Source organism: Carcharodon carcharias, chromosome 17 (genome assembly GCF_017639515.1).
Source record: "Carcharodon carcharias isolate sCarCar2 chromosome 17, sCarCar2.pri, whole genome shotgun sequence".
NCBI classification, from domain to species: Eukaryota; Metazoa; Chordata; class Chondrichthyes; order Lamniformes; family Lamnidae; genus Carcharodon; species Carcharodon carcharias.
In genome coordinates, this window is record NC_054483.1 from 108,939,601 (window position 1) to 108,965,949 (window position 26,349).

At 43.9% G+C, this 26,349-nt stretch overlaps 1 protein-coding gene across 3 annotated transcripts in view; it reads right to left on the reverse strand.

Moving 5' to 3' along the window:
- zgc:123010 (uncharacterized protein LOC641500 homolog) overlaps positions 1-26,349 on the reverse strand; it is a 204,531-nt gene that overhangs the window by 172,460 nt on the left and 5,722 nt on the right. For 2 of the 3 annotated variants that reach the window (XR_005945696.1, XM_041210198.1), the window contains exon 2: positions 4,784-4,809. The exons of the other annotated variant lie outside the window; for it this stretch is intronic. Coding sequence is in view for 1 of the 2 variants with exons in the window: in XM_041210198.1 (XP_041066132.1) it covers positions 4,784-4,809 (26 nt within the window). In the remaining variant the exon portion in view is untranslated. The remainder of the gene's footprint in view (positions 1-4,783; positions 4,810-26,349) is intronic. 3 annotated transcript variants of the gene reach the window in all.

The following is a 26,349-nucleotide window of genomic DNA, read 5'->3' on the forward strand; positions in this document are numbered from 1 at the left end:
ATGGTTGTGTACCATTTGGCTGCCACATTTCCTACATTACAATTCAAATTCAGGTACTTTAATGGCATCATAAAGCCATCCTAAAGGCTATATAAAAATGTTGTGATTATTAAACTAGATACTGTTTAACTTTACACAGGCAAGTGAGAGACAATATCCTATCACATTTCTACACTTATTGGGCAGTGCCTCCAGAGTACCTTAATTTATTTTATTTGTTGCTCATCCCACCCCCAAATGCCCTTGTTTAGAGGGCATTTTTAAGAGTCGCATTGCTAAGAGTCACGTGTACGGACAACAGATGGGTTTTTACAATATCTGCAAGGTTCAATGTCAGACTTGTAATTCAAGAATTTTATTGAATTCAAATTTCACCATCTGCCTGTGGTGGGATTCGAACCCTAGGTCTCTGGAATACTAGCCCAGTGACAATACCACTATGCCACTGCCTCTCCTATTGTATCAATTGTCCTTGAGGCACTACTTAATAACAAACGGTTTGTTCTAAATATCTAACAGTGGCCCTCCACTGCCCCAGCTCTTAGTGAGTAAGTGAACTACCATCAGACAGACCAAGCTCAGTCACTGGTTTGTACCCAGTTAACTCTTGGTATGGTGGCATGACATTTTGAGAGGGTAGCCAGCAAAGCATATGGGATCTTGGGCTTCATAAATAGAGGCATTGAGTACAAAAGCAGGGAAGTTATGCTAAACCTTTGTAAAGCTCTGGTTAGGCCACGACTAGATATTGCAACCAGGTTCAGTCAATGATAGACAAAGAAAAGCTGTTCCCATTAGCTGATCGTACCAGGACTGGGAACACAGTTTTAAGATTTTGAGTAAGAGGTGCAGGGGTGGGATATGAGGAAGAACTTATGGTAATGGCCTAGAACTCACTGCCTAGAGGATGGTGGAAGACAAACAACAATTTTGAAAGGAAACCAGATGGGCATTTGAGGGAAATTAACTTGCAGGGCTACAGGGACCATGGGACTTACTGGATTGTGATACAGAGAGCTAGCATGGACTCAATGGGCCAAATAGCCTCCTTCTGTGTCAATTTGGGGCGGGGGGGTGTGGTGATCATACAACAGTCAGAATCTGCTTCGATCCAAAAAATCCTAGCCAGTCTTTTTGTTGCAAATCACTACATGGTGTGCATATCATTAAAATATGGCTCGACTGTCTCACAGTAACATCTGAATGCTCAACATTTCCACCCACACAAGAGAATGTAGACCTTCAGGAGGGAAAGAGATGAGGAAGAATGACAAAAAAAAGCCAACCAGTCTTCATTTCAAATCACTAAAACATTGACTGGTTGATAATTATAGCAGCTAGATCTTGTAACATCAAAAAAGTTGGAATTCATGTAAGATTCTTGATTCCAATGTTACAAGTTTAATCTAAGCATCAGTCATGATTTGGCATGAGGCAACTTTACCTTCACTGCATATCTGCCAGCAAGCTAGAAATTCACATTCCAGTCCCGGCAGGAAAATATATTTCTTGTTTTTTTAAATCAAAAGGACAGAACCTTGTGATTAAACACAGTGTACGGTGTGGCATTCAGCCAAAACAGACCAGCAACGACACACATCCAATATGTAAGCTGTGTTGGGGCTGGCCCATTCCAATAAAGCAGAAGTGTGAGGAACAGGCTGGCCTCAGCATAGCCCAGGCTTGGACTGCAAGTATGAGTTACTGAATAAAACACTTACATCTGTTGCATTCCTGGTGTGTGCATGTATTTATGCGTGCACTTCCGGACTTCTCACCATCCCTGACTTTAATCGCTCCACCATTGGTTGATGTGCATTCAGCGGCCAAGGCTTTAAGGTTTGGAATGCCCTTCCTAAAATGCTCCACTTCTCTTCCTATTTTTAAGATACTCCTTAAAACCTGCCTCTTTGACCAAGTTTATGGCTACCTGCCCTAATACCATTTTATATGATTCAGTGTCAGATTTTGGTTTTTAGCTCTCCTGTGAAGTGCCTTGGGATGTTTTACTACTTTAAAAGGTACAATATAACTAGGGTTCTGAGGAAAAGTCACAGACCTGAAACATTAATTCTGTTTTCCTCTCTCCACAGCCTGACCTACTGTGTATTTCCAGCATTTTCTATTTTTATTTCATAATTCCAGTACCTGCAGTATTTTGCTTTTGTCTCCAGAAAGATTGCTGTTATCCCCTGGCCTGGGTGTGTAAATATAGGTTGTTCAGGAACCGGACACTCGCTGACACATCTAGTGGGAGTTACTCAGTGGTACATACACATATACTATATGCCAGTATTTACATGCTATTCAGTGACTCCTGTTTGAGTTGGAATAAAACAGGAGCAGGATGCTTTGGGTCTATTGCTATACAAACAAAAAAATGGAAAGAAAGAGCAAATACCTAACACTTCCTGCTAGGAAATCTGCAACCCACCCAAAGTTTAGAAACAAAAATTCACCACTGATCATTCAACAACTCTTGTGGGATCTTGCTGTGCCTGGTCTGCTTGCCGCAACCGTTGTCACTGTACTTCACAAGTAATCCACAGGATGTGAAGCACTTTGGCGAGATGTTGAGACATAATAGAGCACAACATACATGCAAGTTTCATCAAAAGTAATCCACCCAGGATTACAGATATCTCCGGGACAAGCAACGTTCCTCAGACCGCTGTTCTCACCGCATCCTGAGATCCACACTCAGTGCCATGCACCGCCATATGAACACATTTGACCTCTCCCTATCTCAAAGCTGCCCTTGCCCCCAGCAGCGTTTCATTTGCACCTCCTTCAATTACGTTTACTGCATCTGCTGCTCCCAATGCGGTTTCCTCTACATTGGAGAGATCAGACTCAGACTGGGTGACTGCTTTGCGGAACACCTTTGGTCTGTCCGCAAGCGTGACCCAGACCACATTGTCGATTGCCATTTCAACACACCACCCTGCTCTCATGCCCACATGTCCGTCCTTGGCTTGCTGCATTGTTCCAGTGAAGCTCAACGCAAACTGGAGGAACAGCACCTCATTTTCCGACTAGGCACTTTACAGCCTTCCGGACTGAGTATTGAGTTCAACAACTTAAGCCATGAACTCTCTCCCCTATCCTCACCCCTTTTTACTCCCTTTATTCAATATCCATTTTTATTTTTGTATTTTTAAATTTTTATCCGCATTATTATTTTTATTTATTTTCATTCATTTTTTCATTGTTTTATCCCCACCTATTTTCAATCTTTTTTCCCAGCACCATCCACTCCCCCAACCCACCCCCACAGGGGCCATCTATCACTTTCTCATGTTGTTCTTTTCAGAGTACTTACCCTTGTCCTGCTATTATCACATTCTGTTTCTGATCTTAACGCCACTATCAGTACATCCTTTAGCCCTTACCACTACCATTAACACTCCCTTAGTCCTTTTGTTCATGACATCTTTGTCAATCTCTCCTTAGCCCCCACCTATCACTGGCCTTCTATCCAGCTTCACCTGCTCCACCCCCCTTAACCAGTATAAATTTCATCACATTTTTACCTCTCTTTAGCTCTGAAGAGTCACACGGACTCGAAACGTTAACTCTATTTTTCTCTCCACAGATGCTGTTACACCTGAGTTTTTCCAGCATTTTCTGTTTTTGTTTCAGATTTCCAGCATCCACAGTATTTTGCTTTTATTTTATTAAAAGTTAATGGGTTTTCCCATAACACCCCAACCATTTACTACATAACATAGGTTTTTGTCGGGATTATAACTGTTGGGTTTATGATTCTGCGGCTGTCACTCCATTTCTGTTACCATTACAATCAGTTGGTTCTTCCACCAAAGGCTAGCCAGATAGAGTCATCGTGTGCCAAATATTCGAAAAAGACATCTTTCAAAGTAACTTTTCTATAATAGTGTGTGCGCACGCGTGTGTACAGAATGCTAATATAAACACAATAGAAAGTCATTTGAGTGTGAAGAGACAACTGGGACATTCATAGTTCAGCAGAAGTGCAAGCGGGAATATATAATGCCACAAAAAAAACAGGGCTTTTGCATTGTGCATCTTCTAACTGAGGCAATATAGGATAAGAGTAAGGGCATAATCATCATTAGGCCACAATTAGCGTGATTAATTCAGCTTTGGATACTCCATGTTGAAAGGACATAAAGCTATAGGGTACATGCCTGTAGGATTATATGCGGGATCAGGAACAATAGTTGTAATGAGAGATTTGAGATTTACACAGGAGCAAAGAAGGTCAAGTGGAAGTTTATCACAGTTTTATTCAAATGATAAAATATTTGTCCTCAACTGAGGGTTTAAGGACATAATTGTCTTTAGTCAGAGTTGCTGGAACAGACCATAAAATGTAGGAGAATCAAACAGAAAAAGAAAGCTTACGATAGGCACAAAGAACTAAGCACTGCAGATAACCTAGACAAATATAGGAAGTGCAGGGACAAAGTAAAAGAGGAAACAAGGAAATCAAAGAGAGGGTACGAAAAAAGATTAGCAAGTAAAGTTAAAGATAACCCAAAGATGTTTTACCAATACATTAATGTTAAAAGGTTAGTTAAGGAAATAGTGGGACCTATCAGAGATGAAGATGGAAACTTGTGTGTAGATGCAGAGGCTGTGGGAAGGGTTTTGAAGGAATATTTTGTCTCCATGTTTACAAAGGAAAGGGAGGATGTAGATATAGTAGTCCAGGAGGAACACTGTGAGATATTGGACGGGATAGTCATAAAGAGAGAGGAAGTACTCAAAGGGTTGAAATCCTTGAAAGTGGATAAGTCACCAGGGCCAGATGGATTGTTTCCGAGGCTGCTGAAGGAAGTCAGGGAGGAGATAACAGATGCACTGAGGATGATTTTCCAATCTTCACTAGATACAGGGGAGGTATCGGAGGACTGGAGAAATGCAAACATAATTCTATTGTTTCAAAAGGGATAAAAGGAAATGCCAAACAATTATAGGCCAGTTAGTCTTACATCAGTGGTGAGCAAATTAGTAGAATCAATCCTGAGAGATAGGATTAACTGTCATGTAGAAGGGCATGGACTAGTCAGGGATGGTCAGCATGGATTTGTTAAAGGAAAGTCTAGCCTCACAAATTTGATTGAATTCTTTGAGGAAGTGACAAGAAGGGTTGATGAAGGTAGTGCGGTGGATGTTGTGTACATGGATTTTAGCAAGGCATTTGACAAGGTCCCGCATGGCAGATTGGTCAGGAAAGTAAAAACCCATGGGGTTCAAGGTAATGTGGCAAACTGGATAAAGGGTTGACTTTGGAACAGGAAACAAAGGGTAATGGTCAATGGATGCCCTTGCTAATAGAAAGTTGTCTCAAGTGGTGTTCCACAAGGCTCGGTGGTGGGACCCTTGCTGTTTGTGTTATATATTAACGATTTGGACTTGAATGTGGGGGGCAAGATTGGGAAATTTGCAGATGACACAAAGATTGGCCGAGTAGTGGATAGTGTAGAGGATAGTCATAATCTCCAAAATTATATAGATGGGTTGGTGGACTGGGCGGTAAAGTGGCAGAGGGATTTTAACATAGAGAAGTATGAGGTCATACATTTAGGGAGTCAAACAGTTACAGGGATTACACAATAATTGGGAATATACTAAGAGGGTAGATGAAGTGAGAGATCTTGGTGTACAAGTACACAGGTCCCTGAAGGCAGCAGTTCAAGTAGACAAGGTTGTACAGAAGGCATATGGAATGCTCTCCTTCATTGGCAGAGGTATAGCATATAAAAGTAAGGATATAATGTTGGAATTGTATAAAACACTGGTGAGGCCACAACTAGAGTATTGTGTGCAGTTCTGGTCACCACATTACAGGAAGGACGTAATAGCTCTGGAGAGAGTGCAGAGGAGGTTTACAAGAATGTTGCCAGGGTTAGAAAAGTGTAGCTACGAGGAGAGAATGGATAGGTTGGGATTATTTTCCTTAGAACAAAGAAGGCTGAGAGGTGACTTGATTGAGGTATACAAAATTATGAGGGGAATAGATAGAGTGGACAGGATAAAATTGTTTCCCTTGATGGAGAATTTTAGAACCGGGGACATAGATTCAAGATAAGTGCAGAAGGTGTAGAGGGTACATGAGGAAGAATTTTTTTTACGTAGAGGATGGTAGGTGTCTGGAATTCGCTGCCCAAATTGGTGGTAGAGGCAGAAACTTTAAACTCTTTTTAAAAGTAACTTAAGTGCTGTAAGTTGCAGGGCTATGGGCCGGGCGCAGGAAGGTGGGATTAGAAAGGGCATCTGGGTGTCCTTGGGCTGGCATGGGCAAGATGGACTGAATGGCCTCCTTCTGTGCTGAAACTTTTCTATGGTTTTAAGTAGGCCATTTGATCCAATGAGTCTGCTCTGCCATTCAATGAGATCATGGCTGATCTAATAATCTTCCTCCACTTTCCTGGTTTTTCTCCATCACCCCTGTTTCCCTTACTGATTAAAAATGTCTATCTCAGCCTTGAATATACTTGACGACCTCTATAGCCCTTTGCGGCAAAGAATTCCACAGATTCACTACCCTCTGAGAAGAAATTCCTCCTCATTTCTGTCTTAAACAGGTGACTCCTTACTCTGAGAGTATGTCATCTGCTCCTAGAGTCTCCCACAAAGGGAAACAACCTCTCAGCAGCTACCCTGTCAAGCCCCCTAAGAATCTTATATATTTCAATAAGGCTGCCTCTCATTCTTCTAAACTCCAATGAGTATAGGCTCAACCTACTCAAGCTCTCCTTGTAAGAAAATCCCTCCATCCCCAGGATCAACCTCGTGAACCTTCTTTAGACTGCCTCCAATGCCAGTACATCTTCACAATATTCTAGGTGTGGTCTAACTAGTGCCTTGTATAGTTTTAGCAAGACTTCCCTATTTTTAAACTCCATTCCCTTTGAAATAACGTTCCATTTGCCTTTCTTATTACCTGCTGAATTTGTATGCTAGTTTTTTGTGATTCATGCACAAGGACTCCCAAATCCCTCTGTGCTGCAGCCTTCTGCAGTCTTTCTCCATTTAAATTAATATTCAGCTCCTCTATTCTTCCTGCCAAACTGCATAACCTCATATTTTCCCACATTATATTCCATCTACCAAGTTTTTGCCCACTCACTTAACTTGTCCATATCCCTCTGCAGATTCTTTGTGTCATCCTCACCACTTGCCTTCCCACCTATTTTTGTGTCATCCGCAAACTTGGCGATAGTACATTCGCTTCCCTCATCTAAGTCATTAATATATATAGTAAATAATTGAGGCCCCAGCACTGATCCCTGTGGCACTCCACTAGTTACAAGTTACCATCCTGAAAATGCTCCCCTTATTCCAACTCTCTGTCTTCTATTAGTTAGCCAATCCTCTATCCATGCTAATATACTACCCCCAACACCATGGGCTCTTATCTTATTAAGTACCCTTATGTGCGATACCTTACTGAACACCTTTTGGAAATCCAAATATATTACATCTACTGGTTCCACTTTATCTATCCTGTTTGCTATCTCCTCAAAGAATTCTAATAAATTTGTCAGGCATGATTTCCCCTTCATGAAGCCATGCTGACTCTACTTGATTATAATATGTATTTCTAAATGCTCTGCTAATAGACACTAACATTTTTCCAATGACGGATGTTAGGCTAACTGGCCTATAGTCACCTGTTTTTTTTTGTCTCCCTCCCTTTTTAAATAAGGGTGCTACATTGGCAGTTTTCCAATCCTCTGGGACTTTCCCAGAATCTAAGGGTCCTTGGAAGGTTGCCACCAGTACATCCACTGTCTCTGTAGCCTCTTCCTTTAATATCCCAGGATGCAACCCATCAGGTCCAGGGGACTTATCAACCTTTAGCCCCATTAGTTTCTCTAGTGATAGGGGAAATGTTTTGTCACGGAGTGGTTGAACGGAGAGCCTGTGACCTTTACAGGATAAAGTGGAGAGACACTCGATGCAGAAAAATGTTGCAGGAAAGAGCAGAGTGCTCAATTCTGGATTGCTCTAGCAATATAAGCTGATATAGGCATGATGGGCTAAATGGCTTCTTTCTGTGCAGCAAACGTCTATAAGTCAACAATTGCAATCTGGTGCAAAAAAAACACACACAATCCCTTACACAGTAAGGCAAAAAAAGCATGCCATTGAACTTAGCAAAAGTACAAGAGAGCAATAAGGCTACAATTTAACCAAGTGATTCAGATGAGTTCATTAACCATGAGAGCTAAATTCAAGATAAAGTTATAGCCATTCAGCAACTCATAATTTAGAACATACATTAGGACCTCAATTAACTCATTTTGACAGCTAGAAGATAACAGGGAACAGGATGATGCTATTAGTAGAGGTTATTTTAATTACCTGCTTTGTGAAGTGGTAGATTGCAATTGTCCTTTTTAGATTAAGTTTTGATTTTCTTACTAACACCAGAAGCTACATACACTTGCTCAATAGCTACATGCTTTCTTGCAGCTGAGAGGATAACCATGAGTAGGAAAACCTTGCTAGCTTTATTTAGATGTCTGCACCATTACCTCTGGTTTCCGCCAAAGATCTAACCTTGTTCCCCACCCGCCCTTAGTCTCATTAAATGCAGCCCCTTGGCCATATCATCTGAAAGCCCAGTGTTAACGTTCACATTTACGCTAATGTCACCCAGTTCTACCTCACCATCGCCTCTCTCGACAGTTGTGACATTATCAGACAGCTTACCCAACATCCTGTACTGGGTGAGCAAAAACGTTCTCCAATTAAATATTAGGAAGATTGAAGGCATTGTTTTCAGAACCCACTCCAAACTCCATTCCCTAGCTGTTAACTCCATCCCTTACCCTGGCAACAGTACGAGGTTAAACCAGATGGTACACGACCTTGGTGTCAACATTTGACCCCAAGATGAGCTTCCAGCCACATCTTAAGAGGTCGGCCATTTAGGGCTAAATGAGGGGGAATTTCCTCACTCAGAGGGTGGTCGATGTTTGGAACTCTCTACCCCAGAGGGCTGTGGCGGCTCAGTCATTAAGTAAATTAAAGGCAGAGATTGATAGATTTCTAAATATTAAAGACATTAAGAGATATGGGGATAGTGCAGGAAAATGGTGTTGAAGTAAAAGATCAGCCATGATCTAGCTGAATGGTAGAGCAGGCTCAAAGGGGCCGAATGGCCTTCTCCAGCTCCTATTTCCTATGTTCCTATTCATACCATCACTAGGACCACCTATTTCCTTCTCCGTAACATGGCTTGACTTTGCCCTTGTCTAAGCTCATCTGCTGCTGAAACTCTCACTCATATCTTTGTTACCTCTAGACTTGACAATTCCAACACACTCCTCACTGGTCTTGCACATTCTACCCTCTGTAAACAGGAGGTCGTCCAAACCTCTGCTACCTGGGTCTTAACTTACACCAAGCCCCTATCACCCACTGAGCGCGCTGACTCCTTCCCTGTCAAGCAACATCTTGATTTCAAAATTCTTCTCGTTTTCACATTCCTCCATGGCCTCACTCTCCAACCCCGCCACCCTCCAATCTCTGTAGTCTCCTCCAGCCCCTCAACCCTCCGAGATATCTGTGCTCCTCTAATTCTGGTCTCTTGAGCATTCCCGAATTTAATTGCTCCACCATTGGTGGATGTACCTTTAGCTGCATAGACCCTGAGTTCTGGAATTCCCTCCCTTCACCTCTCCACCTTTATCTCTCTTTCCTCCTCTAAGACACTCCTTAAAACTGACCTCTTTGACCATCTGACCTCCTTATCTGGCAAGGTGTTAGATTTTGTTTTATAATGCTCTTAATAAAACATCTCGATGTGCTTAACATGTTAAAGGCAACATATGAATATAAATTGTTACCGCTGCTCTCGTTTAGGTCCACTAAGGCCAATGTTATCAACACCCCCGGCCACTGTCAACCCCACAGATGTTGCGCAACTTGGTTCAACCCAGGAATCAACCCCAGTGCCATTCTTATTTCATTAAAATATGAAGCCATGTGCTTATCCATGGTGTCATGGTGATTTCAAATCACTTCTTATAACAGAATCTCCTGATTCAAGGACTCATCTACCTGTTCCATTAGATTGCAACCTTGTGTTCATATCAGAGTTTCACCGCAAGTGAATGGAATGGGAAACAAGGGTATAGAGATAAAATCAGAAAATGCTGGGAAAACTCAGCAGGTCTGGCAGCATCTGCGCTGAGGGAAACAGAGTTAATGTTTCGAGCCTGTGCAACACATCTTCAGATATAGGGACATAGAGACATTGGAGAAGATGCCAAAAAAGATTTGCAGGGATGAAACCAAAATAGATCAATTATACCCATGAGAACGATTTAACAGGCTGGGGATCTTTTCTCTAGGCAAAAAAAAGCTTGAGGGGTGATAAAGACCTTAAGGATTACAGCATCAGAGAATGGTTGTGGCACAGAAAGAGGCCATTCAGCTCATTGAGTCCATGCCAGTTCTCTGCAAGATCAACCCACCTTGACACTCTCCTGCCCTTTCACCACAGCCCTGTACGTTTTTTACTTCCAATTCCCTTTTGAAAACTCTAATTGTATCTGCCTCCACCACACACTCAGACAGCGCAGTGCAGATCCTAACCATGTGCTACATAAAAAGATTTTCCTCCTGTTGCGGTTAATTGCTTTGCCAATCACCCTAAATTGGGGTCCTCTTGTCCTCAGTCCTTCTGCACATGTGAACAGTTTGCCTCTATCAACTTTGTCCAAACGCCTCACGATTCTGAGACCTCAATTAAACCTCCTCTCAACTTTCATTTCCCCAAGGAGAACAGTCCTACCTTCTCCAATCGATCCACACAACTGAAGTTCCTCATCCTAGAGCCATTCTCATAAATCTTTGCTGCACCCTCTCTAAAACCTTCACATCCTAAAGCGTGGTGCCCACAATTGGGCACAATACTTCAGCTGAGGCCGAAGCAGAGTTTTATAAAGGTTCACCATAACTCCCTTGCTGTTGTACCTGTGCCTCTATTTAGAATGCACAAGATCCCATATGCCTTTTTTAACCACTTTCTCATCCTGCTCTGTCACTTCCAATGATTTGTTAACATATACCCACCATAGTCTCTCTGCTCCTGCACCTTGTTAGAATTCTACCCTTTATTTATACAACCTCTTCTCATTCTTCCTGCCAAGATGTATCATTTCACACTTCTCTGCATTAAATTTCAGTCACACTTCTCTGCATTAAATTTCATTCACTATATATATCTGCACATTCCACCAGTCTGTCTCTTGAAGTCTATTCAGGAGAATTCAGAGGAAATGTCTTCACCCAGTGCGTAATTAGAATATGGAACTTATTACCAGTAAGAGTAGCTCAGGTGATTAGCACAGATATATTTAAGGGGATGCTGAACAAGCACATGCGAGAGAAAGAAACAGAAGGATATGTTGATAGGATTGGCTGAAGATGGTGAAGCATGAAGACTAGCATAGCCCAGTTGGGCTGAATGGCCTGAGTCTGGTCTCTACATTCTATGTTATTCTAGGCATAAATTCTAAATTCAGTTACAGGCCTGTGATCACTTGCTAGTTCAATTACTCCCCTTGTGGAGTAGATGGGCCTTTTTTTTTGTAGTTTAGAAGTAGGAGGTGATCTCATTGAAAGATATAAAACTCTTAAGGGTTTTGACAGGGTAGATGCTGAGAAACTGTTTCCCCTTGCCTGGGGAATCAAGAGCTAAGGGTCAGAGGATAAGGGGTCAGCTATGTAGGGCTGAGATGAGGAGGAATTTCTTCAGAGGTTGGTGAATCTTTGGCATTCTCGACCCCAGGGGGGCTGTGGAGACTCAGTCATGAGAGTATATTCAAGAATGAGATTGTTAGGTTTTTGGACACTAAGGAAATCAAGGGATATAGGGATAGGGCAGGAAAAGTGGAGTTAGATGATCAGCCATGATCTTATTGCACAGAGCAGGCCCAAAGGGCCATATGGCCTCTACTCCTGCTCCTATTTATTATGTTTTTAATGTTGGGAATAAATGGCTTCTACAGCCAGTAATCTGATCAAGCTGTAATATTGTTTGGCAGGTTATGATGTTATTTGAGCCACTTGTTGCTATAAATTCCTTACAGCTTACTCATAGTAATCTATTACATCCTTTGCAAGTCTAAACTTGAAACATGCAAGCAAAAAAATTCAACCAAGCATGACAACTAATCCTTCTGTTATTAATCTCAGGGAAAAAAGTCATTCTTAAACAAACACGCTCAAAACTACAAAGGAGAGCATGTTTCCTTTTGAGAACGAGGCACAGAAAGAGAGAGAGAGAGAGACGCAGAGGAAAAAAAGAGGCAGAGAGAGTGCACGAAGGAGTACAAGAACAAGTCTGCATTTCTGTAGCACCTTTCACAGTTTCCCCAAAGTGCTTTACAGCCAATTTAGTAGCTCTGAAGCATCATCATGGAAGTTGGGCACAGCAGCTAATTCCACGGGGTCCCACAAACTGCAAGATGATAATAACGAGATAATCTGTTTCAGTGAGGTTGATTCAGGGATAAGCATTGACCAAGGCACTGGGGAAAGCTCCGCTGCCCTTCTTCGAAATAGCGCTATGGGGTCTTGTACCTGAGAGGGCAGGCGGGCCCTCGGTTCGATGCCTCAGCGAAAAAGCGGTACTTCCAACACCGCAGCATTGGGCATATTGGTCCAGATTTTGTGCTCACGTCCCTGGGGTAGGACATGAACCCACAACCTTCTGAATCAGAAAGGAGGGTGCTATCCACTGAGCAACAATATAGGGCTGGGATTGCTCATAGGTCAGACTGGAATTGCTTCCTTAAAGGGTTCTGGCTGAACCATTTGATGGTTATTTGGCAGCCAAATCACTGTATGTCACACAGTGTGACGTTTTTTACCAGGGTGCCAGCAAAAGGAGCAACAGGTGCCTATAAAAGCTTTTAATGATACCAAATATAATGTATAATGGATAGGCTGAAGTAGATTCTAAGGATTATTGAATTGATTTGAGTTTATAAATCTAGGCTGACACTCCAGTGAAGTATTGAGGGAGTGCTGTACTGTCAAAGGTGCCACTTTTTTAAAACAAAATTCTACTAGACCAAGGCTCCATCTGCCCTCTCAGGCAGGAATGATCCTGTGCTATCATTTTAAAGAAGAGCAGGGGAGTTCACCTCAGAGCCTGGTCAATATTTATTCCTCAAACAAGATCAGTAAAACAGATTATCTGCTCATTGCTGAATGTGGGAGCTTGCTGTACACAAATTGGCTGCAGCATTTCCCACAGTGACCATACTTCAAATAAATCCTTTTTTGGCTGTGCGGTACTTTGGGAGGTCCCGTATCACGCGGACACAACACAAATGCAATTCCTTCCCTTTCTTTATGTGGTTGAATCGCAGTGACCTCCGAAGTGACCCAAGAAGCCACTTGGCCGGCCTTAGCAAATCGGAGAAATTTAGTTTGGGTTTAGCACTGGCTGGGAGCCGACAGGCACGGTTACATTACTAAATTCAACACAAAAGCAGCACGGGCCTCAGTAGTGCTGTAAAATCAGGACAGTACACTGCATTGACTTGAAGAGTACTGTCTTCAGCAGAATCAGTGCTGATTAGGTTCTAGTATGTTCAGTGAGAAGATAACACTGCTACCTTTGTGGACACTCAGCTTGTAAATAAATTAGACAAGGCCACACAAACTGTTGCGGCCCCCATGCTCCCAACTCATTGCTGCTGCACGCCTCCAGTTATCTGGACACTGTATATCTCTCTCTGCTATAATGCATTGTGAATTCTGACTGGTGCACACCCCTGGGTCTGCTAATTATTAGTCTCCAGGTAGGTTTGCTTTCCCAATGTACGTGTGTTGCCAGCTTGTCGTTCCACCTTCCGCATTGGGCAATGCTGCACTTATACCTAGAGGGGAGGTAGCCCCAAATTTGGATACGGAGCCAGAACCTCGAAGAAGTGGGACTGCTGTCGTTATTGTCATGATAATAGTTGATTGTGGTAGTGGACTCCAGTATTAGATACCATACAGCACTCTGTACCAGACAGAGGGTCACCTGACCTGGGATTTGAAGGTCAGATGGCACACGTTGGAACCTGTCTTGGTAGAATTCAGTTAGTGCAGAAATGTGTTCACGTTAGGAAAATGTGTTCTCAATAAAGTTAGCTCAGCTGCAACGTCGACGGCCTGTGTGCATCATTGAAACAAAAAAAAACGAGAGTTGGAGGGAGCCACCTCAAGACATGGCGGCTGCCACCCTGGGTAGGGGGTGGTGGGGCAAGCCCTACCTCCGGCTGCAACTTAAACACTGCAGACGGAAGGAGGGGGCCTCTGCTGACAGGCAGAGCTGCCAGGATCAACAGCACAAGCCCATTCTCTTGGCTATGACCGGCCAGCCAATATGAAGCCAGACAACCTGGAGAATGACCCACTTGAGAGAGAGTGACTGCTTCAGGTTAATGCCTTCGGGACACGAAACAAGAGCCAGTCGCTCACTGGCAGCATGTTGGAGGCTTGCTCTGTTGCACAAAATTCCAACTGCTGCTAAAATACTTCTTTCCCCAGGAATGTAACTGGCTCGTTCAGGAATTGGCACAGTTCACGCAACAAAAAAAAAACGCTGGCAGCTCTTCAGTATTTTGTAAAGCATGTGATTAGTTTGCTTCCCTGATAGTTAGCGCCAGTCACTCTGCACCAGAATCAGGCTGGCCAACATTGCAAAACTCATTGCTTTGCCTCCAGCTTCACCCCAACGGGCAAAATATCCCATTGGTTAATCGCTGTGTTAAAAAGGAGGTGAAACCTGAACCAACTACACTAACCTTCAGCAAATGGTGAGGGGGACCAGTTCAGAGCAGCATTATAATGTACTGCCGGCAGCAGCTGCATGATACTCTGTGTAACATCACAAAATAATGGAGATGCCTTAGCCGGTACCTGAACCATCCTTGAATTTCTCAGAGCAGCAATATCTTGCACATATATAACTCTAATGTACTAGGACATCCATGGACATGTTATGGAAGCTTCACCAAACAAAATTTGACACCAAGCTGCACATTAGGAGGTGTGGTCGGATTTAAGGGGCCTTTTCAAAGGGAAGAGGAGCGTGATCTAGAATGGTAGAGAGAATTCGGGAGGGAATTTTGGAGATCAGGGGCAGAATTTTCTGCCTGGTGGCGAGTGGGCACGAACCAATCTCCAGCAGGCAGGGAGCCAATCCCTGCTGGAGAAGTGGGCCCCGCCGCCATTTTACGTGGGCAGGCCAATTAAGGCCCACCCAGTGTGACATCCGGTGGGAAGCACTATGCGCTCCCTGTGTGGGCTGGGGGGGGGGGGGGGGGGGTGGATTCCCCAAATGCAAGAGTGCACTCTTTCGCACATGGGCATGATAGAGCATACATCACCCTGAGGCTAGGTGCAGCCTCAGGGAGATCGCTGACACTTTTAAAAATAGAAAAACAAATTCTTTAACATGTCCCCCTCATGTGACAACGTCACAATTGATGGGACATGTTCACAATTTACATAATAAGTTTAATAAACTTTTTTTAAACCCTGCATGAAACCTCATCCCGCCGGTGGACGAGTTTTCATGTTTTATCTAGTTGCCGCCGGGGCACCTGGTCTGCCTGCCAGCCTTAAGGGAAGATCCTTTAATTGTATAATTGATCCTGTCAAAGGCCTCAATTGGCCATTGACAGGTCGGGGGCCCGCAGCTGATTTTGCTGCGGCCCCGCCTTCCTGAAAATTTAAATGGGGCGGGATGACGCCGGGGGTTCCACCCGACATCATCCCGAGTGCCCACACCGCCCCCTGCTCGCCAACGGCAAAATTCTGCCCCAGGTAGCTAAAGGCACAGTCGCCGATGGTAGAGTGACTGAAACCGGGGATGTGGACGAGCAGCTGGAAAGGCATGGAATGCACCACCTTCCATTAAGCCCGAAGGAAGGAGTGGTAGATTTTTTTAAAATCTCATCGCTTATTATTGAGGCATCCCAACAAAATAAAAACTTTTTCTTAAAAGCAATGCGCCACACGATTGCAATGACTCCTGGCTTGGTATCCACATTCTCTTTCCTTTTGAGTTGTGGGGGAGAGAAAAGTCTTGCATTTCTTTAGTGCCTTTCATGACTTCAGGGCACCTCGAAGTGCTTCAAAGCCAAGTACGTGCTTTCGAAGCACAGTTACTGCTGTAATGTAGAAAACACAGCAACCAATTTGTAGGCAGCCAGGTCCCACAAACAGCAAAACTACCAGCTCAACTGTTTCACTGATGTTGGTTGAGAGATTAACATTGGTACCAGGGATTCCTCCCCTGCTCATCTTCGATTAGTGTCATGGGATCTTTCACATCAAATTGAGAGAACAGACAGGGCCTCCCGCACTATGAACTGAAATGTCAGCAATCCAAGCAAATTGCATAAGATCGAACAAGCTTCACTCCCTGGTCTGTGCTCATTTCATCCAAAGTACAGTAGGGGCTTGTGCAATTGGTATCAGTGCTCCTGGGTCAGGAAAGAGTGGATGGTGGGAAGGAGGCGGAAGGGCAGGGGGGGATAAGAAGAAAAGACCCCAAACAGGTTCCTGCTCCTGATTCCAACCCAGTAACCTCTGCTGCATGTGCAGGTGCAAGTATGAGCACGAACACAAGGGTTCACCCATTTTGCCTTTCAAAGTTGCTAGCCTTGCAATACTCATCATTTAGGCTCTCACACACCAGCAACAGCCACTGGGGCAGGTAGCAGAGGCAGTAAATTCACAGAACTGCATTGTAGCACTGTAAGGGGCATCTCCCGTGGGTGAATGAAAGAAACAACTCCATTTCACAGCAAACATCTGCGAGGATCTGACTCCAGCAATGGACGTTTGACACACCCTCCAGGATAAAGAAAAATAGAATTCTGGGGGAAAGCAGGAACAGACCACTGGGCTCAATAAGCTGGTCCCTTTTCTGACTGCAAGTAGTTGTCAAACTTTGGTACATTATGAACCTTCAGTGCAAACGTTCATTATCAGCAGGTCTGGCAGCATCTGTGGAGAGAGAAACAGAGTTAACGTTTCAAGTCCGTTATGAATCTTCTTCAGAACTCTGAAGAAACGTTACCTCTGCGTCTCTCTCCGCAGATGCTGCCAGACCTGCTGAGTTTGTCCAGCATTTTCTGTTTTTGTTTCGGATTTCCAGCATCCGCAGTAATTTTGCTTTCATCTTGATTATCAGTCTTGGTTGTTTCTCTACATTATCCATTATGTTGAGCTGCTGCTAAGCAATACTGACTGTAGGATGGAGCTTAGTCGTATGATATGCGTTCTGCATGTATGAAAAACTGCATGCAATTTGAGCCATGTCTGGTCAACTTCGGAGAGGAATTCTTGACGAAATTCTTAAAGCTGGTTCTAGTCACTGTATGCCACAACTTACATTGTAAAGAAAAAAATAAATTTCCAGTTATATAGCCCTTTTCACAAGCTCAAAGTACTCAAATGCACTTGAGGATGCTAAACTATAGCAAGTAGATCTCAATGCATTGAAGGAATGGCCCTGTTTTTTGGCAAATGATATTTAACTGAGAAAAACAGTGTCGAGTAGAATCAAGGGCAGAGCGAATGTTAAATGCTCATGCACCCTATGGGGAATTAGTGGAATTCTCTTCCCCAGAGACCAGTGGCGGCTGGGTCATCGAATATATTCAAGGTTGAGTTAGATAGAGTGTTGATCAGCAAGGGAGTGAAGGGGGCAGACAGAAAAGTGGAGTTGAAACCTCAATCAGGTCAGCCATGATCTTATCAAATGGCAGAGCAGGCTCGAGGGGCAAAATGGCTTACCCCTGCTCCTAATTCCTGTGTTGTGTGCTCTTGTGGAAGAGAATTGAAGCTAGCGGTTAATGGAAGAGATCTGGGTGACGGAGTGTATCTCTTTCTAAAGGTTCATGACCAATGTTTTTGCAGTAGCTTCACACCATTCAAGGTTGTAAAACACTCAAATGACTGTGAATCTTTGGAATTCTCTAACCCAGAGGGTTGTAGATACTCCACTGTTGAACTGGGATAGACAGACTGTTGGTCTCTCAGGGAATCAAGGGATATGGGGAGCAGGTGGGAAAGTGGATTGAAGCCAAGATCAGCCATGGTCGTATTGAATGGCAGAACAGGCTTGACAGGTCATGGCATCCAATCCTGCTCCCATCTCTTGTTTTTTTTGTGAGCACTGGGTTGTCATCACAGGAGAATTCACCATAAAATAAAACATACCATTTTGTCATTGAACAAGGTCTTGGTTAGACCTCAATTAGAATACTGTACCCAGTTTGGATCCCCCAGGCTTTGTTAAGGGTGGAGAGAAGGGTTGCAGGATTAATGTCTGGTTTACAACATCTTAATTACCCAGATAAGCTCACTATGCTGGGCCTATATACATTCCCAAAACAAACTCAGGAGAGCCCCGACAGAGGTTTATAGGATTATATTGGGTTTACGTGGATCAATTATTTCACCTGGATCTGTTAGGAAGGGCCAGGGTTTATGCTGACAAGTTACAAAGGGTAGAACTAGGTTGGATATTAGGCGGTTCTCATTTTCCCCAGAGAAGAGAGGAACCGGCTGCCACTTGGGCAGAACAATGCTTCATCGTACATCAGAGAAAGCTAGACCTCTTTCTGGCTTGGGTAATGATCACCAAGATGTGGGTATCCTACATTTTTACACCAGGGTCAATGTGGTATCCTGGACTAGCTTTGATCACCCAAAGAGATTACATTGGAACTTTTTGCCTAATTAGCTTGGGTTTTTAAAATCATGGCCTTACCATCCCTATTTCTGTAATCTCCTTTAGCCCTACATTCCTCCAATATCTGCGCTCCTCCAGTCCTGGCCTCTTGCATAACCCGAATTTAATCATTCCATCATTGGTGGCCAAGCCTTCAGCTGCCTACACCATAAGAACTGGAATTCCCTCTATAAACCTCTTGGTCCTAAAGGTTACTTCTTTATCCAAGCTTACAGTCAGCGACCCTAATCTCCCCTTAAGTAGTTCAGTGGCAAATTTTGTTTGACGGAGCTCCTGTGAAGCACCTTGAGACATTTTATCTTTAAAAAGGTGTTAGATAAATGCAAGTTGTGGTTTTGCACCTCTCCCAGACAATTTCATGCCTCCAGGTTAGTAGAGGGTATTCATGTAAGGAATCACAAATGCATAGGACAGGCTAGCTAATCCTTTTCTATCCTGATATTATGGATGTTGCATTGGATAATCCAATCCCTCACTAACTTTTTAATTGTTTGCAAAATGCCTACTTATATCAGAACAGCATGATAAACCAATTGCCTTGCCACCCAGTTACATTTGCAACCATCTACACACAAATTTATCACCACATCAAAGTAACAGCAGACAGTTGTAATCCACCACAAGGAATGTCAAGTAGAGATACTGAAGATTCAAAAGGAGAAGCTAACTCTATTCATCATGTCATTTTAGATCCCATCAGAGGAATGTGAAGTAGAATGAAGTCATCTGCTGTTAAATCGTGGAGCCGAACAAACAGCTGGAGAGAGGCATTTTTGTCAATGACCTTCCTTTATCATCAGCTCTGACTCAGTTTGGAACACACTCACTTCTGAGTCAGGAGAGAGACAGCGAGGTCAACTTCAAATCCCACTCCAGGGCTTGAGCACAAAATTCAAAACGGACACTCCTGTACAGAAGTGTTTTTCAGGTGAGACATAAAATTGAGGCCCTATCTGCCCTCTCAGGCAGTTAGAACCACAGAAAAGTTACAGCACAGAAGGAGGCCATTCAACCCATCTTGTCCATGCCAGCCTGAGGACACCCAGGTGTCCTTTCTAATCCCACCTTCCTGCAACTAGCCCACAGCCCTGCAGCTTACAGCACTTAAGGTGCAGATCCAGGTGCTTTTTAAAAGAGTTTAAAGTTTCTGCCTCTACCACCAACTTGGGCAGCGAATTCCAGACAACCACCACCCTCTGCGCAAAAAAGTTCCTCCTCATGTCCCCGCTACACCTTCTGCCACTTATCTTGAATCTATGTCCCCGGTTCTAAAATTCTCCATCAAGGGAAACAATTTTATCCTGTCCACTCTATCTATTCCCCTCATAATTTTGTACACCTCAATCAAGTCACCTCTCAGCCTTCTTTGTTCTAAGGAAAATAACCCCAACCTATCTAATCTCTCCTCGTAGCTACACTTTTCTAACCCTGGCAACATTCTTGTAAACCTCCTCTGCACTCTCTCCAGAGCTATTACGTCCTTCCTGTAATGTGGTGACCAGAACTGCACACAATACTCCAGTTGTGGCCTCACCAGTGTTTTATACAATTCCAACATTATATCCTTACTTTTATATGCTATACCTCTGCCAATGAAGCAGAGCATTCCATGTAAAAAGATCTCATGAAATTATTTTGAAGAGCTGATGTCTTCTTCCAGATGTATTAGTTAATATTTATCCCACTATCAACATCACTAAAAAACAAATCATCTGGTCATTATCCCATTTTCATAATTTTTTTACATACATTATATATATATATATATTTCATTCATTCATGGGATGTGGGCATCTTTGGCTAGGCCAGCATCCATTGCCCATCCCTAAATTGCCCTTGAGAAGTGGTGGCGAGCTATCTTCTTGAACCGCTGCAGTCCCTGTGGTGTAGAAACACCTTAGGGTGTTAGGGAGGGAGTTCCAGGATTGACCCAGCAACAGTGAAGCAACGCTGATATAGTTCTAAGTCAGGATGGTGAGTGGCTTGGAGGGGAACTTGGCAGATGGTGGTGTTATCATGCATCTGCTGCCCTTGTCCTTCAAGGTGGTAGAGGCTGCAGGTTTGTAAGGTGCTCTTGAAGGAGCCTTGGTAAATTGCTGCAGTGCATCTTGTAGAAGATACACATTGCTGCTACTATGCGTAGAGTGGCAATGAATATTTATTGTGGTGGAAAGGGTACCAATCAAGCAGGCTGCTTTGTCCTGGATGGTGTTGAGCTTCTTGAGTGCTGTGGGAGCTGCATTCATCCAGGCAAGTGGGGAGTATTCCATCACACTCCTGACTTGTGCCTTGTAGATGGTGGACAGGCTTTGAGGAGTCAGGAGGTGAGTTACTCTCCACAGAATTCCCAGCCTCTGACCAGCTCTTGTAGCCACAGTATTTATACGGCTAGTCCAGTTCAGTTTCTTGTCAATGGTAACCTCCAGGATGATGATAGTGGGGATTCAGCGATGGCAATGCCATTGAATGTTAATGGGAGATGGTTAGATTCTCTCTTGTTGGAGAAGGCCATTGCCTGACACGTGTGATGTGAATGTTACTTGCCACTTAACAACCAAAGCCTGAACATTGTACAGATCTTGCTGCATTTGGACATGGGCTGCTTTAGTATCTGAGTCATGAATGGTGCTGAACGTAGTGCAACTATCTGCAAACATCCCCACTTCTGACCTTATGATGGAAGGAAGGTCATTGATGAAGCAGCTGGAGATGGTTGGGCCTAGAACACTATCCTAAGGAACTCCTGTAGTGATGACCTGGAACTGAGATGATTGACCTCCAGCAACCACAACCATCTTCCTATGTGCTAAGTATGACTCCAACCAGTGGAGGGTTTTCCCCCTGATTCCCATTGACTCCAGTTTTGCTAGGGCTCTTTGATGCCACACTCGGTCAAATGCTGCCTTGATGTCAAGGGCAGTCACTCTCACCTCACCTCTGGAGTTCAGCTCTTTTGTCCATGTTTGGACCAAGGCTGTAATGAGGTCAGGAGCTCAGTGACCCTGACGGAACACAAACTGAACATCAGTGAGCAGGTTATTGCTAAGCAAGTGCTGCTTGATAGTATTGTTGATCACCCCTTCCATCAAGAGTAGACTGATGGGGTGGTAATTGTTCAGGTTGGATTTGTCCTGCTTTTTGCAGTACAGGACATATCTGGTCAATTTTCCACATTGAAGATACCATCGTTGTAGCTGTACTGGAACAGCTTGGTTAGGGGCACAGCAAGTTCTGGAGTACAAGTCTTCAGCGCTATTTCTGGAATGTTGTCAGGACCCATAGCCTTTGCAGTATCCAGTGCCATCAACTGTTTCTTGCAATCACATGGAGTGAATTATATTGGCATCTATATTTCTGGCGACCTCAGCAGGAGGTAGAGATGAATCAACCACTCAGCACATCTGGCTGAAGATTGTAGCAAATGCTTCAGACTTGTCTTTTCCACTGATGTGCTGGGCTCCACCATCATTGAGGATGGAAATACTTGTGGAGCCACCTCTTCCTCCAGTGAGCGGTTAATTGCCCACCACCATTCACAACTGGATGTGACAGGACTGCAGAGCTTACATTGAACCATTGGCTGTGGGATCGCTTAGCTCTGTCTATCCCTTGCGCTTCCACTGTTTGGCACGCAAGTAGTCCTGTGTTGTAGCTTCACTAGGTTGACACCTCATTTTTAGGTATGCCTGGTGCTGCTCCTGGCATTGGTCACGCCTACCAGTGCAGCCATGGACAGATGCATCTGCGGCAGGCAGGTTGGTGAGGACAAGGTCAAGTAGGCTTTTCCCTCTTGTTGGTTCCCTCACCACCTGTCGCAGACCCAGTCTAGCAGCTATGTCCTTTAGGGCTCAGCCAGCTTGGTCAGTAGTGGTGATACTGAGCCACTCTTGGTGATGGACATTGAAGTCCCCAGCCCAGAGTGCATTCTGTGCCCTTGCCACCCTCAGTGCTTCCTCCCTCCAAGTGGTTTTCAACATGGAGGAGCACTGATTCATCAACTGAGAGGACAGTTGGTGGTAACCTGTAGGAGGTTTTCTTAAACGTGTTTGACCTGATGCCATGAGACTTCGTGGAGCCCAGAGTCTATATTGAGGACTCACAGGGCAACTCCCTCTGGACTGTATACCACTGTGCCACCACCTCTGGTGGGTCATGGTGGTACCTTGGACATAGTCATATTCACAGAATCATATTTACAATGTCAGGCTTGACTAGGCTGTGAGACAACTCTGCCAATTTGGGCACAAGTCCCCACACGTTATTAAGGAGAACTTTGCAGAGTCAACAGGGCTGGGTGTGCCATTGTCACTTCCGGTGCCTAGGTCGATGCTGGGTGATCCACCGGTTTCATTCCGTGTAGACTGCACAGCAGTTTGATACAACTGAATGGCTTGCTAGGCCATTTTAGAGGGCATGTTAAGAGTCAACCACATTGCTGTGGGTCTGGAGTCACATTTAAGCCAGACCAGATAAGGAGAGCAGATTTCCTTTCCTAAAGGACATTCATGAACCATTGCTTGTCTGTGGGAGCTGTGCGCATATTAGCTGCCACACATCCTACATTGCAACAGTGATTACATCTCAAAAGTACTTTATTGGCTGAAAAGCACTTTGACAGTACTGTGGTTATGAAAGGGGCTACAGAAACGCAATCTTTCTTTTCATTAAGGTTATTTCTAGTGGCAGTGTCATGCTTGGTGGATTGGACAACACTGAGTGGGGTCCAAGGCCAGAAGATGAAAGTTACAGTCATGACTCTCATTCAAGCTCCGGACCATATTGTCCTTGAGAATAGTGGTTCTCAAAGTGCAATAGAGCTGGACCAGAACACAAGTCACTAGTGTGCAACACAACGGCTGAGAGAAGGGCCCAGGATCCTGAGCTCCACCACTGGCATAACGTCACACAACCTGACCAGCGCCCGCGTGCACAAGTTGCCATAAGCACGAGCAGCAACACTGACATTTTAGAAGCAAGATTTATGTTACTGTTAATTTTGCTTGATTAATATAGAACTTAGTTTCTCAGAACATTATTGAGATGGTTTTGCAACATAGTATTGGAATATTTCAAATACAAGTGTTAGTATTAATGCTTAAAATATGAAAATGTCTCTACCTTTGCTTGTGCCATGAAGTAATTTGCTTAGGATATTTCATTTAAAAATTGCACATAAATGACATTTCTTCGCAAAAAAGCAGCAAAAATTTCATAAGCTCCCATTATTCGTATCAGTTTTTTTTTCTGTGGCAAATGAAAGTGTGTCAGGTGCTCACACTGTATTGAATGGCAAGCTCTGAGCCCAGATGGTGGAAGCAGAGCCTCGAAGTGCAGGAGTTCAACCTCCTCTAACACCTCCATACTCAAACCAATGGAGGCCATGCCTACCTGACCTCCTCAGCCAGACACACAGACACACACACACACAGACACACACACACCCCTGCCCTGCCTCACTCTCCTTCACACTTGTCCAAATATAAAAGCACATTTGGTTATAAATGGACACCTGACACCCACATCGAGACTCGCACCAAACTAAGTTTCCAGTGCTACCGGGTCCTCAGACTAGCGGTCACTCGAATGAAAAATAATGGTCCTCCACTCCAATCGACAGAAACCTTTTTAGTAACAGAAAGCCATAATAAGCAGATAGAAATAACATTGACATGCTGGTAATTGGGATTAGATAGGTAGGCAGGTCAGACGTTTCTCACGTGTCGGTGCAGACTCGATGGGCCGAAGGGCCTCTTCTGCACTGTGTGATTCTGAGTAGGTGATCCACAGGGTCTACTGTCCCACTGGAACATAGCAGCAAAATGTAAAAGATGTCCCAGACCAAAGCAGAGAAAAGGAAAGAGAAAAAGACAGACAGGCAGGAAGAAAGAACAAAATAAATGCATTTATGCAACAATTTTCCCAACCACAGGACATACCAAACCACTTTACAATGAATGATGTAGTCACAGTTGAAGTGTAGTCACAGTTGTAAAGTAGTGAAATAATTCTGTGGCATAATCTAGCCATCCATGCAAATTAGCCAAAGTGCTTTACACAAATAGTAATTCCATTTTATTGCATGTCAAGAATGCTGACTAGCTCGAAATACTGTGTTTATTAAATATTTCTGGGACATCCCAATATTGTGAAAACATTTCTAAAACCAGACTCTGATGTCTGATGAGGAGATTTTATTACCCCACCACCACCCCCCCACCACCATGTGGTGAAGGTCCAATTTACTGTAGCCATGTGATACAGCTGAGTGGCTTGCTAGGCCATTTCAGAGGGCATTTAAGAGTCAACCACATTGCTGTGGGTCTGGAGTCACATGTAGGTCAGACCAGGTAAGGACTGCAGATTTCCTTCTCTAAAGGACATGAGTGAACAGGGGCGGGGGGAGTGGTTTTACGACAATCGACAATGGTTTCATGGTCATCATTGGACTTTAATTACAGATTTTTTTTTTAAATTGAATTCTCCAGAGCAGTATACCGGGTCCCTGGATTACTAGTCCTTTGACAATACCACTATGCTACATGTTCCGTCTTCCAACACCACAATTTTCAGTCTCGCTTACTTTAGTCAATGTATCCTCCACCCTCACCCCTGCTGAGTGAGGCAAGTGGCCTCATGCCAGTAATTGAAACATAATCTAAAATGACCCCTACTGAATACCTTCCTAGCTCTCCACCTCTCTCCTCCTGAAAGACCCTCTCTAAAACCTATCTCTTTGACCAAGCTTTTGGTCCTTTGTTTTAATATCCCCATTATCCAATATCTCAAGGTACAGCACCTCTTTCGATTAGATGTTTTCCAACCTTCCAGCCTCAATATTGAGTTCAGCAACTTCCGATCATAAACATCCTTTCTGTTTCTTTGGCCAGCAGTTGCTGGTAATTGTTCTGTGGTTGCTATTTACGCTTCCTCTAGAAGACCCAATCGTGGTTTCTTTATTGGTCCATTACCACACCCTATTGCTTTGTACCATCATTCCTTTGGCATTTAATCGTTCCTGCCCTCCACCCTATCACAGTCCCTTAGGTGTCAGCTCTGATTCTGTGGGTAGCACTCTTGCCTCTCAGTCAGTGGTTCTGGGTTCAAGTCCCACTCCAGAGACTCGAACACAAAAAGAAAATCAAGGCTGACACTCCCAGTGCAGTACTGAGGAGTTCTGTCCTGTCAGAGGCACTGACTTTTCAACATCACAAAAACAGATTATTTAGTGTTTATCACTGTGCAATGGAGTTCCGAAGGATGAGGGGGAATCTCATAGGAAGCTATAAAACTCTAACAGGGTAGATGCGGAAGGATGTTCCTGATGGTGGGGGAGTCCCGAGCCAGGGGTCACAGTCTGAGGATACGGGGTAGACCATTTAGGACTGAGATGAGGAGAAATTTCTTCACCCAGAGAGTGGTGAGCCTGTGGAATTCACTACCACAGAAAGTAGTTGAGGCCAAAACATTGTATGTTTTCAAGAAGGAGTTAGATATAGCTCTTGGGGTGAAAAGGATCAAAAGGATATGGGGAGAAAGCGGGAGCAGGCTATTGAGTTGGATAATCAGCCATGATC